Source organism: Ambystoma mexicanum, chromosome 6p, assembly GCF_040938575.1.
Source record: "Ambystoma mexicanum isolate Mex_15411 chromosome 6p, UKY_AmexF1_1, whole genome shotgun sequence".
Taxonomy (NCBI): Eukaryota; Metazoa; Chordata; class Amphibia; order Caudata; family Ambystomatidae; genus Ambystoma; species Ambystoma mexicanum.
In genome coordinates this window covers 818,849,792-818,863,416 of record NC_090935.1, presented here as the reverse complement: position 1 = coordinate 818,863,416, position 13,625 = coordinate 818,849,792, and the positions used below count along the sequence as shown (strand labels likewise).

General features: G+C 47.3%; 1 protein-coding gene across 1 annotated transcript in view; it reads left to right on the top strand.

Annotated features, from left to right (window-relative positions):
- SLCO4C1 (solute carrier organic anion transporter family member 4C1) overlaps window positions 1-13,625 on the top strand; it is an 812,270-nt gene that overhangs the window by 440,007 nt on the left and 358,638 nt on the right. The window contains exon 6 of the mRNA XM_069625459.1: window positions 155-270. Coding sequence (XP_069481560.1) covers window positions 155-270 — 116 coding nt within the window. The remainder of the gene's footprint in view (window positions 1-154; window positions 271-13,625) is intronic.

The window sequence follows — 13,625 nt, the reverse complement described above, 5'->3', positions numbered from 1 at the left end:
CATTCACCCTCACGTTGTTCCCTTCTCTCTTCTACCAACATAGTTCTTTATAAAACGTGCACTTATTTGTTTATTTGTGGTGAGTGAGCTACATGTAATCGGAGTGTAATGAGAGTTTGCAGACAATATTTCTCTATTTCTTGTTGATGTGCAGGTACAGCAAAGGTGCAGGCTGAAAAGGTCTCTCAGGCACACAATAATGGAAGTGAAGAGTATGTTGAAGAAAAGGATATTGGAAAGACATTCCAAGATTTCCCAGTGGCACTTATGGTAATGTCAACAGTGAATAGCAACTTTTAAGTGTTTTTAATTGATGTACATTCTGTCCACATGGAGGGAAAAGCCTGACTCGGCCATTTGCTGTTGGAATGCATACATATATATTCTACAGTCAGCTATATAGGATTTGTGTTAACTCCCGTATGGAACTTTTGGGAACAATTAGCCACAGGTACACTTTCAAATACATTCAGGAAGTAGCAATGGTAACAGATGAGCGAATTTAAAGAACAATTAAAGGGAGGTGTGTGTGTTGTCCTGTGGGATATTATGAGAACAAATTATGCCAAATTGTGCCCTTTTAAGAACAATGGGACACTAACACCAAGCATGGGGTTGGAGAGCTTCAGCACAATCATATTTTAAGATAACTAAAAAGAGCAACTTGTCACAATTTCTAATTAAAAGAGAAATTTCCAATTTCTTGTTCACGTTCAATGTAGCATTGTGGGGCAGCAGCACGTTGCCAGTCAAATGAACGGTATGTCCACCTCTCATATCCCAGAAAATGTTTTACCAGTTTCCAAATGCCCACTAACAGTTGACTCCAGTATCTATATCTCCAACAACATATATGCCTGTATCTAAATACCTAGAAACAGGTATTACCGACCACCATGTGCCCAGTAACACAACTGGCCAGACCCCAAATGTCTACTAAAGGGCCTGGACAGTCTTCCCATGCCATCATCATCTAACTAAGTATGCACCCCCTCATAAACAGGTGTGTCATTCTGCACATTCTTCCAATAGGTATTTCCAGCCAGCACCTGACCGTAAAAATGTATCCCCAAACTACACATACTCAGCAACAGGTGTACATAGCCTCACATGCCCAGCAACAGGCATAACCAGCCTTCTATCCTCTACCAGGCTTTCCTGCTCATCACTGGAACTCCTCACACAGTGTGCACTGTTGCTCTTGAAGTCTGTCTCTCTTCATGCTGTCCTCCATGCTCTTTCGGTGCCTTAGTCCTTTTCACATTCCTCTTCTTCTCTCTCTGCACCATGGCACCTATCTCCGTCCTCCTCCACTCTCCCGCATACTACCTCATCTTCTTCTGGCAACCTAAATCCATGCACCCGTCTCCTGTCAGGTAATAAACACATTAATGGCCACTGCCACGGCCTGTCCAAGCCAATAAAGGCACTTTGCCTGTATTTGCGGGCCTTTCTTCACTTGAGCCTATTAACTTACAGGCTGATAACTAGAATGCCCTTACCAGCCAGGTATGCCTGCTGCCGCCACAATTAACACTGCTGAAGTATCTTCTCGTGCTTGAATATAAAGGGACGTGAATTTCCCCAGGAAGCCATGCCCAGAAATATCCATAATCAGTGAGCAACCCTCAGCTAGCACAAGTGACCCTATGCTCTGAATGCTCAGATACCAAGCAATACAGTAAACAAATGTGTTTTTGATAGGACTGCAAAATCAATTTGTCCATAGCAGATCAACAACCAAATAAACACAAAAGGGAAAAACAAGAAAGGGGCATGTGCTAGTTACAGAGCACCACCACGCATGGCATCGGAATCAAGAGAAACAGACATCGGGGATTGTAGGTGATTGATCAGGTCCTGTACAGCCAGAGCAGGGGGAGGGGGCTTAACACCAGGGATCAAGTTGAGGGTACACGCGGGTGGACGTAGTCCGTGCACTTTTTTAAGAAGTCCCCCAACTTTTTTCTGAGGGCACCCTGATATGCTAATTTCTGGTGACACCACATTCAGTTGTTATGTCAATTAGTCCCCTACTTTTCCTTTTAGGACTTGACCCCTGCTTAACAATGTTTTAAATTTAAAACCATTGTGCTGTTGCCTATTTCAGGGAGCAGACACACCCTAAAGTATGTGCCAAAGAAAAGTGAGGAAGTGGCAATGGTTTAAGGTGGTGCATGAAAATATGCTACCCACTTTAATTCTGCAATGAGGTCAAACAGGATCCATCTACTGGACCGGCCATGGTGCTGGTCTCCGGATGTGAGTAGGTGTACTGTGAGGAATTCGACCATCCGCACGTGGTGTATGCGCTCGGCTGGGCTTTTTTGAAGTTTTGTAATGAAAAGTAATGATGTAAGCTCAACCTCAGAAAATGTGTGGGGCTAATTTGCACACATTTTCCTCTGCTCACTGCACAACAAACATAGTCATGTGTACTTTGGGGAGGCACATCTTACAGGCGCAATCCTCCCGTCACATTTAGCTGGAATGTGACAGCTGCTGGTACATCAAACCATCTCAGGAATTGGGAAGACAACATCTCTATTGTCTGCCATCTCTATTGTCTAGGTTCTGCTGGTGGCAGTGCATACTGATGAGAGTTAATTGAAACAGGCCTGTGATAGGCCTGATCGCAGAACTGACAAAAGGGGACAGGAAACCCAACACCTCTTTGATATGCAATTTGGCAACCTGAAGCCACCTTCCACCCCTCTGTAAGAAGAGCAGTGAATGGCATGTCTGGGACACTTGTTTACAGTAGGCAACCCCTGTAGGGGGACCCCCCCTTCAGGGGGCACGAAGTATGTGAATTGATGGAGACAGAAAGGCCCTTATTCACAGAGCATTTTCCAATAGGGCTTTGTCATTATTAAACGCTTCTGTGAATTCGGTCCAAAGTCTGTTCTCAAACTTCAAGGGCGACCTACGCTTTGATCAGGAGTCACAGAGAGCTCAATTAACCAGAGAGACACTTTGATCTACAACAGACAGGAAGATGGGCGGGACTTAGTCACACATAACAGAAGATTGTTAGTGGGGACCGAAGATTGGTTCATTAAGGTAGGCTTAGACCTCACCAATCACTGGGGCCCATTTGACTTTAAAAGAGGGCTGAGCCCCTCACTTAGCAGATCATCCGACGACTTCGACTGGAGTAATAAGAAGGACTCATTTGGACCCTGGCTGAAGGTACAGACTGCCTTACAGCTTCCACCAGTGAAGGAAGGCCACGATTTCCAAGAGGGAAGCAAGATCCTTCCCCTAAACATCTCCCAGGGACCAGAGGGAGATACCAGACTCAGAGGAATCATCCAGCAACTACAAAACTGGTACCCAGCCAGCAAACAGCGTGCCCTGATAGGTTCCTATGTGGGAAGTACCAGAGTGCTCTGAACAAAGACAAGGCTGTTGCCTGCAAACACTCTCCTCAGATTTGCCCCGTCTGTCTTAAAGGACGACACAAGCATTGCGAAGAAGTTAGGAGGAGTGCCACAACAAAAATCAGCCAGTGTTCATCTTTTAAGGACATTTTTCGAGGCAGTTGAGTCCTCAAACAGCAACTGGATGCACCACTGACAGTTGTCATGCTGCAGTCGCTAAAACCATCCGAGACACCTCGACCAGTGTTCCAGATCCGTCAACCAACGCAGAGACAACAATTCTTGACCTGAGCCACTGTGTAGGCCAGCCTGCAGCCATCTGTCCATCCTCGCTTGCCGAACTGCCTGCTGCCTGATATCCACAGTTGTCTCCCATCATGAACTCTGTCGCAGAAGCTGCAAAGCATCCTGTAACCGACTCAACGCTGTCGAGCATCAAGATCATCTTAAGCACCAGGTATATTGTGGTTCTGTCCCCCTGGTCCTTCTCCGAACGCCCCTAGTGACATTTACGACCCCTTGCTCCTTTCGTGTTGAAACCAAATAACCTTGAACCGTTAAGACTGATTTCTTTCCCGACTATCCTCCTGTCAGTATTCAAAGTGCATCCCTTTCCTTCGTAAAACTGTCCATCGTTTGTGTTCCTTTACAAGGTGGGTTGCTTTTTGTAGTGTGCTTGAACTATCTGTTGTAATGATAATAAAGTCTTTATTTTAATACAACCTTCAGTAGACAGTCCCTTTTATCATTGGGTAATAATTGTATTTTCGCTGTGTTGCAACTAACCAACGATCCACGACCTTGCATAGATAAGCCTGCTGTTCCGTCCACGTTACTAACAATGGACAAGTAGGTTTATAATTGACTTGTGTTTCCAATCTGTTCAGATCCCTTCTGGTGTACTAGAGGTGTGGGGCTAATTGATGGTTAAAAAAACGATATTCATCCCTGGACCACTTGTGCCCCGGAAGTTGATTCGTCACATTGGTGGCAAGCGGTCGGATCAGATGGAGCCTTGCTCACAGCTTAGTCACCCAACGATAAATGTACTGTTGCAGGCAATGTTTAGTCACTGCAAGGGGGCGCTAGTGGGCCACCAAGATGGTGGCTCCTCTCTGAGCTATCACGAGACTCCCGAATTAATGCTGATAATCGCTGCATTCCAGTGGGTGAACTGGCCCCAACTGGTGGAATGAGCGCTACGACTCTTTGGTGCTCATAAAACAAGAAACACTGCAACGCAAGCGGCTTGCCTGCACCCCATAGACGGCGGTGGCACAGAACCGAGAGGGGGCCTGGCTGCATGCCCGAGGTTTGAGTAGATTCTACAGCACAACGGGCAAAGGCAACAACGGGGGAGTCAGACGCCGGCGGATGAAGCCAGCAGCCCCCCTGCTTATCTGAGCACACAACGTACAGCTGAATTTGTGAGGGCAGTCGGGGATCCTTGGTGGTGAAGCCGGCGGTAGTGAACCCGTGGAAATAAAAGAACTCCTAAATCGGCACCCGTGTCGGGGTGCGCTGTGTCGGGGTGCAGGTGGAGCCTGCCCGAGTGCTGCGAGATCCTGTGGAGGTGAGCAAAGGTGGTCCAAAGCGGTGCGAGCAGAGGGGACAGCGGAGAAGGAGCGACCTGTTCCTTGGTCCTGCACATCCGCCACCGAGGAGGCATAGGCGGTACACGCCCAGCCACGGACAGGGGAAGAAGAACTGGCACAGCTAACCGCAAAAGGCACCGACTGTGGCGAGTGAACGGGGCGGCTGGGCTGGTCCCCACCCCCCCTCCTGACTTGGCAGGATCATCGGGAATCGGACAGCTGGGCCTCCGGTCCCGGGCAGTAGGACCCGCCTGTTGATATCGGGCTGCCACGGTCAGTGGGTCGTGGCGGGCCCTTGTGGTCTCCTGTGAACCGCGTCTCGCACCATGCTGGAGAGACGCTTGCAATCACCTTTAGGAACGACCGTAGTCACAGGGCACTACAATTCACAGGCCACCAGTCTCTGGCGACTGCCCTGACACCTGCCCTAGTTCGCCGCTACACCCCGGACAACGAGTAAACGAGCTGCAGCTCGTAGAGCAGCTGGCCATCTGGCCCATCTGAATGAACATTAGAGGGAACTAACCTTTTGCCCAGTGGAGGGACTCGAATTCGTCACACGGCACGAGCGGGATCTGCTGCAGTTCCGCTGGCACGTCAGTCCAGAGAAAGCTGATCCCGTACCCCAAATTTGGAACAGCAAGGAATCTGGAGGCAACATCACCTGTGAGACCCAGTGCACAGGAGAACCCTGAACTTTAACACACTACAAGAATTGCTCGTCCTCGGTGAGGCATCACTCAACACGCAAAAACGTTGCCTACTGAACTTTTAGTGGCAAGTTGGTATTCCAGTTAACAAGGAACCACTCAGGCTGCCAACGGTTGTGAAGCAGCTAAACCACGCTTATAAACTGTCCTGTAGTGGCCTATGTAATCAGTGAGAGACATGCGTTATATTGCCACAATCGGGGTGCCGCTAGTATTACTCCATCTTTCCCACCATACCCCAAGTGGAGGCCGACACAGATCTGCAGGCACTTGCTAGCAACAAGAGTTGTCATACCCCTGCCTTCCCCTGAGAACACCATCCTGAAATGACACATTCGCCCTGTGCAGACATCCAGCTCGATATGCTCATTCTCTTAGGCAGTGCACTCTTCCAGAACCTGGATCTTCTGGGGCTGAGCGGTCCACTCCCTGCTCGGGATGCCCAACACCACTGAACATTAAAACCACAGCACTACGAAGCATCCAATAACCCGGAAGCAAATCAGTGTCGGTCTGGCCCCCTACCCCCTGTCAGCCCCCTGCAGTGGGACATTAAGCTAGAACTGCGCAATCCCACATAAGTACCCTCATTTCTCAAAAAACAGAGACGTCCACACTCTATGCCCACACATCAGAGCCGCAATATGGGTAAATCCGGCAAATCCCAATGGAAATTGAACTTTGAGCCGGGGGCTGTTTTCAAAACCCTGAAACCAAGCAGCCAACCAGAATCCCTGCTAGGTGATACAGAACAGGATTAAGAACCCTCACAAGCCATGGACATATGCAAGATCCTTCTAGAACTGAAAGTCGGCATCTGCAACTTGGACATCAAACTTGATGCACTATCTTCCAAAGTCGATCAATTACAACACCGCCTAGACAAGCACGGAGACAGGCTAGACACAGTGGAACAGAGGGTCTCTGATTCTGATCTTAACGACAACACAGCATCACTGACAGAGAGAGTGAGGGCACTAGAAGGGCAGATGAAGGTGGCAGCCGCAAAAAATGAGGATCTCGAAGGGCGTTCGCCACGCAACAATATTTGTCTGGTCGGGGTAAGAGAGCAGCAACTCCCAATGAAGATGGAAGACCACGTAGAAAATATCTGCAAAGAACTCTTTGGGGCACTAGCGCTATAACAGCTGTTTGTTATAGAGAGAGCTCACGGAGTCCCAACAAGCAGACCCATCCCGGGAGCTGCTCCGCGGCCGATTATCGCCAAACTCTTAAATTACAAAGATCGTGATGCAATCCTGCGTCTGGCCAGAGACAAGGGGGATCTCCAATATAACAGCGATAACATCCAATTATACCCAGATTTCTCCCCGACCGTCCAAGCTCAGAGGAGGTCCTTCATGGGAGTAAAAAACTGTCTACAAGATAACCAAATGACTTACTCAATGCTTTATCCAGCAAAACTGCGGGTCCAGCATGACGGGAAAGTCCAGTTCTTCAGCACACCAGAAGAAGCAATCTTCTTCCTGGACAGAATTGGCTATAGACCCCCAAACAACAATCCATGACGATAAGCTATGCAAGCATACTGAACCCCTCGAGGGCGGGAGTCACACGCCGGAACGGCACAACAAGTTGTATTCAAAGGGAGCTTCCGATCTTGGGAGGACACTAGCGCTTCAAGTTCTGCACCATTAATGTTACCACACACAGGGAGGGCTGAATGGTCGGGTGAGTTGGGGGTTGTCCGTGCTGGGGAGGGAACGTACAAACTGTTGGGGGAACATGCCTCTCATAGATCCACCCCTCACCCCCTAACCCTTTGGTCTCGCCTGGGACCTTTTACTCACCACATCAACCAAAGGAGTCAAGATACAGACTCTGCTTCATCACTACAATACCGCCTAAACACTCAGATGGAGCCACACAGAGCTGACTCAGACATAAACACAACGTGTCAAGTTCAAGCTTGTCACAGAGAACATTAGAGGGAGCAATACCTCCAGAGGAATAAAATTGATGTATCCCTGATCTAGGAAACTCACCTTTTCCCGGAGTCAGAGAATCGCTGGACCCGTGACTGGGGCTGTCACAGGTACTTCTCATCGTATTCTTCCTATGCCAGAGGGGTGGCTATCCTGATAGACAAAAAAATCCAACTTCAGACTAATAAAGTCAGAGAAAGACGCTGAGGGCAGAGAAATCCTGGTAAGGGAGATTTCCGGAGGGAAGGAGATCGTTTTCATGAGCTCTTATGGCCCTAACTTGGATGGGGCGAATAGTTTCGATTGGGTGATGTCACACCTCGAAGGAGCAGGGTCAGCAACGATAATCTGGGGCGGTGACCTGAATACGCCATTAGACACCCAGAAAGACAAATCTCATACCTCAGTCACCCATCCCACCAAAGCAGGCATCCAAGTCTTTGAAATATGCAAAGCTTACAACCTAGTAGATATGTGGAGACACAGCAACTGGGAGGCACGCAAATACACCTTTCACTCTTCGGCCCACAACACGAGTTCACGACTCGACTATCTACGGTGTCTTCCCAGAGCCCGCTCCAATGGGGGCCATGCCAAATCCTTCAAAGGACTTTCTCCAATCACTCTGCGGTTACTCTCGAGTGTACCCTACCAGATAGCAGGAACAATAGATCTCACTGGAGATTCAAACCAGGATCGCTGCAGGACCACGTTTTTGCAGTCGAACTCCGCGACAAGATAATGTCCTTTCTGGAAATCAACCGGGACTTGGTCACGTCGACGGGCACACTCTGGGAATCGCTGAAGTGTTGTGTCAGAGGGGTCTGCATTGCAAAGGAGAATGGAATTCTAAGGCTAATCAGGAGGGAGCTTACTACCAGTGAGGGCAGTCTGAAAGAACTCGAACAAACATGCTCTGCTTCGAATGACCCACGCTCCCTGGCAGCACTAGTGAAGTTCAGAGCCACAGCGAAGAGAGAACTAAAATGCCTCACGTGGGGGCATTGTGTCCGCCCATATGGAGAAGGCCAAAAGCCCGGGGCCATCCTGGCCCGCCTAATAGCCGTTGACAGAAAGCCTACCCTGGTGTAAAAAGTGTGCAACTCGCAAGGCACCCTGGTGGACACAGAAGACGAAATAGCTGATGCATTTTTCAGCTTCTATCAGGAACTTTACAGCTCCAAACGCACCACGGACCCGGAGACCCTGCGCCCCTACCTGGACGACATCGAGCTCTACTGGGTGGATGACGAACTACGTGAACCCCTTAATAGGCCCATTACAGTAGAAGAAATTCTTCAAGCAATAAAAAGTCTCCCCAACACTAAGGCCCCTGGTCCCGATGGTCTAATAGGTGAATTTGACAAAACCTTTGCTGCTACTATAGCCCCCCCCCCCCCTGTTGCACTTATACGAGCAGGCCCTAGAGTCTGGAATATTGCTGCCATCCCTCCGGGAGGCCACAGTAATTCTCTTACATAAAACAGGTAAACCCAAAGAGTGCGCATCATATAGGCCAATCTCTTTAATCAACCTTGACAACAATATCCTAGCAAAGGTCCTCACCGCTAGATTGCTCCTCTTGATGCCCGGCCAGGTACTCACTAACAAGGCTGGTTTCGTACCTGGACGCACCACGATTTTCGGCATTAGAAGGATGTTTGGAATCATGGAAGCACTCGACCCTTCGCATCAAGCGAATGCGGTATTACTGGACGCAGAGAAGGCCTTCAACTCCGTTGTGTGGCCTTTTCTCTTCCCTACATGCAGATGACATGGTACTCTTCGTCCGGGACCCGAGCGAAAAACTTAATACTATCATGCGTGAGGTAATCGGGTTTGGCACCGTCTCTGGCCTGAAAATGAATCACATTAAATCCATCATATTTCCCCAGACTCCAGACAGCAGGGAATTCACAGACTGAAGGGGCCCCTGAGGGACCCTCGGATGTGGAAACAAGGCACAGTCACCACACACGAATAGATACGCCAGACACGAGGTTCTGTTTCCAAAATCTAGGGTTTATTGCAATACAAGATAGTCCCAGTTGGCCAATTGGTCCCACGCCCCGCGACGTGTGTCTAACAGACCTCGGGGGACGCAAGAGAGCGTGAAACATACATCAGTTACATATATATGAACGGAGCATCTTACAATCAGTAATAACACATTTGATGCCGCCCCCAATTCATTTCCCTTTGAATTAGAGGCGATGATTGACCATCGTGACAAATATGACACCTTAGACCACCATATTTAGTAACAGTTCGCAATATCCAATTTTACAGACACAATTTTTTGTTTGCGAGAACACAGTGTTTCTGTTTTTCATGGGTAAGCTGCGCGTAAGAGACCGGCACATACCAGGCTTCACTATCTCCAAGTTTCGATTCTCGCTCTAGAAGTAAGCCCGCTCTCCGGGGCCTCGCTGGGCTCAGAAAGGGGGGCTGTAAAGAAGATCATAATTCAACTCTTTAAATGCTAGCTTCGTACATTGCTATTCTTTCAGGAGACTTGCTGGCATTCGTATACTGATTAAATGCCTTGTTCCCTGTCTTCAAGTATACGTGAGGGAGGGAATCGGGCATTCCTGTCTGGCTCTCCAGTGTAATGTTCTCAACATGTTTCTTAGCCTTGGACCATTGAAGCGAAATAATATCTACAGCAAAGCAGTTTTACATGAGGCAAAGTGGCAATGTTAGAGAGAGCAGAGAGAGAAAACAAAATGGCGATTCTGGTCATCTTAAAATGGCTTCACTCTAGTTAACCTAATAGCTACGTAATAACTAATGACTAATGAATATATATTCTTACACTGTAAATGAGGCGGTTGGTCTTCGGCCAACCAATTATCATTCATTTCCGTACCCTCAAGGGGTGCTTAGTTTTTCTGGACTGACAAACCCTCCTCTTGACCGTAAGCCAAACGTCTCATCCATACATTGCATCCTCCTCCGACCAAGTATTTGGATTAGATTCGGAATCTGATTCAAATTCGGATTCATGTACACTTGTTGTCTCCTCGTTATTATTATTAATATCAATTGCCATGAATTCTTTACTGGTTTCAGACTTGTTACTATGGTGAGTACTTGATTTAGTAATGTTCTTTCGTTTCATCATTTGTACACACTCTTCGCTGATTTCAGGACATATTATGGGGAGACAATGTATGCAACAACAACATTTCACGAATATTCCTAGGATTGCTACTAGGATTGCAAATAGTTTCCATCCCCAGGATCGCAACACTTCCCAGAACCAGGAGCTTATGTTCAATTGCCAACCGCCTTCAGGGGGATGAAGATCGGAACTTAACACATGCAATTTTCTAATCGCCTCAAAATGGTGGGGGAGGAGTCACTTACAAATACGCAGCACTCTGATCCCACGATTTTGCAAACACCGCCGCGATCAACTAAGATTATATCAAGGGCCATTCTATTTTGTAGTGACATTAATCTAATTCCTTTTTCTTCAAGAGTCATATTATATAATATATCAGTGGTTCCATTTATTGTTTCTTCTAATATCCTAGACAGTCGTCTTATGTTATAAGAGTTTATAGCCTGGCCCCAAAATGGTATGAATGATTTTGCTATGTCCTCTACAATCAACCCGTCTTCAATATTACGGCGAGGTCATGACCTAGTCAATTTGGTTATGTCTGATGTTTTTAAAAGAAACACCCCAGGGAACAGAAATCCCAAATAACACATACCTCCCAGTTCCTAGGTAACCAAGGATATGCTTTTTCTCCACATATGAAATACACAGGATCTCCAACATATATTGGTTCCACTTCTTTATCAAGGAATGCTATATACCTGCATATGGTAAATGTTCCTACCTAGAAAGAATCCTTTTTTTAGACAGAATGGGACAGAATGAGGGTTATAATTCACTGTATATGAAGGGCGTTCTGCATCCTTGTTCCCATGTGGGTTCATGTGGAACGTGATCACAGAAGTTTTATAAGGTACAGACAATCTATCCTGTGGCATTATTGCTGGTGTAATTAATCGTCTTTTTTGGAACACGGAGCAACCCACCGGTTTCATAATCACTTCCTCGAATTCATTCATATTTGTTTTATCTAGTTGACCAGTTTCACTTTCGTTCCATTTCCCATAATATAGGGCACTGAGAGAAGCATAACATGCAGAAGTTAAGGGCAGGGGCTGGACATACCATCCTATTCCCCGACCACCATGATGCGGCAGTTGGGCACAAACCCAACAATTATTTTTTCTTAGGATTGAGTGTGTCATATTCATTATTAACAGCAATGTGTTGTTCCCATATCCTTCCCTATGTTTCTCTTCCATTGGAGACAAGGTATAGGAAATCACATGGACTGGGATTTCCGTTGTGGAAATGTTCATCATGGACAAAAGTACTTCAAGAGGGTGCATTTCCTCTAAGTACCATAACACTGTTATGGTCAACACTGGGGCTAATATACTCATTATGCACATTACTATGGTTAGACCCAGCATACAATTCTTTTTACCATGTCCTTTTTTCACCTTATTATGTACTACTACCTCAACTCGCTATCAGCGTTGGTGCAAGAGGAGGCATTTGCTGGTTCCGACATTCTTCTCTCGTCCTTCTTCTTCCGCTGTGCTCGTCGTGAATATTGTTTGCTCTTGTGCTTCTCCGGATGTTGAAATAGTTCAATCAATGTCTACAATCTTTTTATGCCAGTTTTCTGTCTGCCTGGATTGCCTATTTATCTGGCAAGGCCTCCGTGTATTTTGCACATCGCTCTACAATTTCAGAGCAGCTTCCTTTGTACCACGTGCGCCCCGCTTGTTCACTCGGGTTCCTGACACATGGATTTAGCACTGAGGAGTTGCATTTCATGAGCTGTCTAATTTGCACAACTCTTATGCCACCCTCCTCTAGGCCTCCGGTTCCCGCTTCATCCGAAAATAGGAAACAGAGGCAAGAAATTCACCAAGAGATGAAAAATGTGATCACTCCTTCTTTCTGCTCCATAGGTTGTACCAATTTTCTCCTGGTACCGTGTGATCAACAAATAGTGCGGGTGCACTTCCGGTCTCGAGCTTGGAGTCAGCCTGGGGAACAATGGCAGATGATGATGGGTGCCCATGCGAAAATGCAGGCTGTGGCGCAACAGAAGATGGTGGGCGCCACAGAGGTATGCGCTTGATGTCGGCCAGCGGAGATGCAGAATCTGCTGGACAACGTTGAGGCACTCTTTGCTCTTCCGTTTGTATGGCAATCTCATCAGGCTTTGTTTCAGGATCAGGCAGTTTCTGTGGCAAGGGACTGGCAATGGCATTTTTCGTTTCTGGAACCGCTGCTATCTCTTTCTGGTCTTTGTCCCTATCAGTTGACGTGTCGAATGGCGATGGGACTTTCTTGGCATGCGTGTCATGAATCCACACCTTGTGTTCATCCACGCGTAATGCTGTCTGCGTGGTTAAAAGTACCTGGTAGGGCCCACGCCACCTGGGTACCAGCAATGTTTTCCGCTCATAGTTTCTGATGAGCACCCAGGTTCCTGGCTCCAATGCATGTCCTGGGCCAGTAGTATAACGCACCGGTAATGCCTCTTGCACCTGCGGATGAATAAAACGCAGTTTTTTTACTAACAAATTACAATAAATGCTGAGTACAGGGTATTCTACCTTGCACATTTTCTTAGGCTGAGGTGCACACCACACATTCGCCGTTCTCCCCATTATAATCTCATAGGGGGAGAGCACAGTTCTGGCCTGCACTGACGTTCGCATGCACAGTAACGCTATTGGTAATCCATCTACCCAGCTTAATTTGCTACCTGCACAGATCTTACTGATTTTGGATTTCAAAATTCCATTATGGTGTTCTATAAGACCGGCCAAACTTGGATGTCTCGAACAATGGAATCGCTTATTGATCTGCAATCCTGCACAAATCTGCATTATCACTGCACCTACAAAGTGCGGACCATTGTCGGACCATATGACACGGGGCAG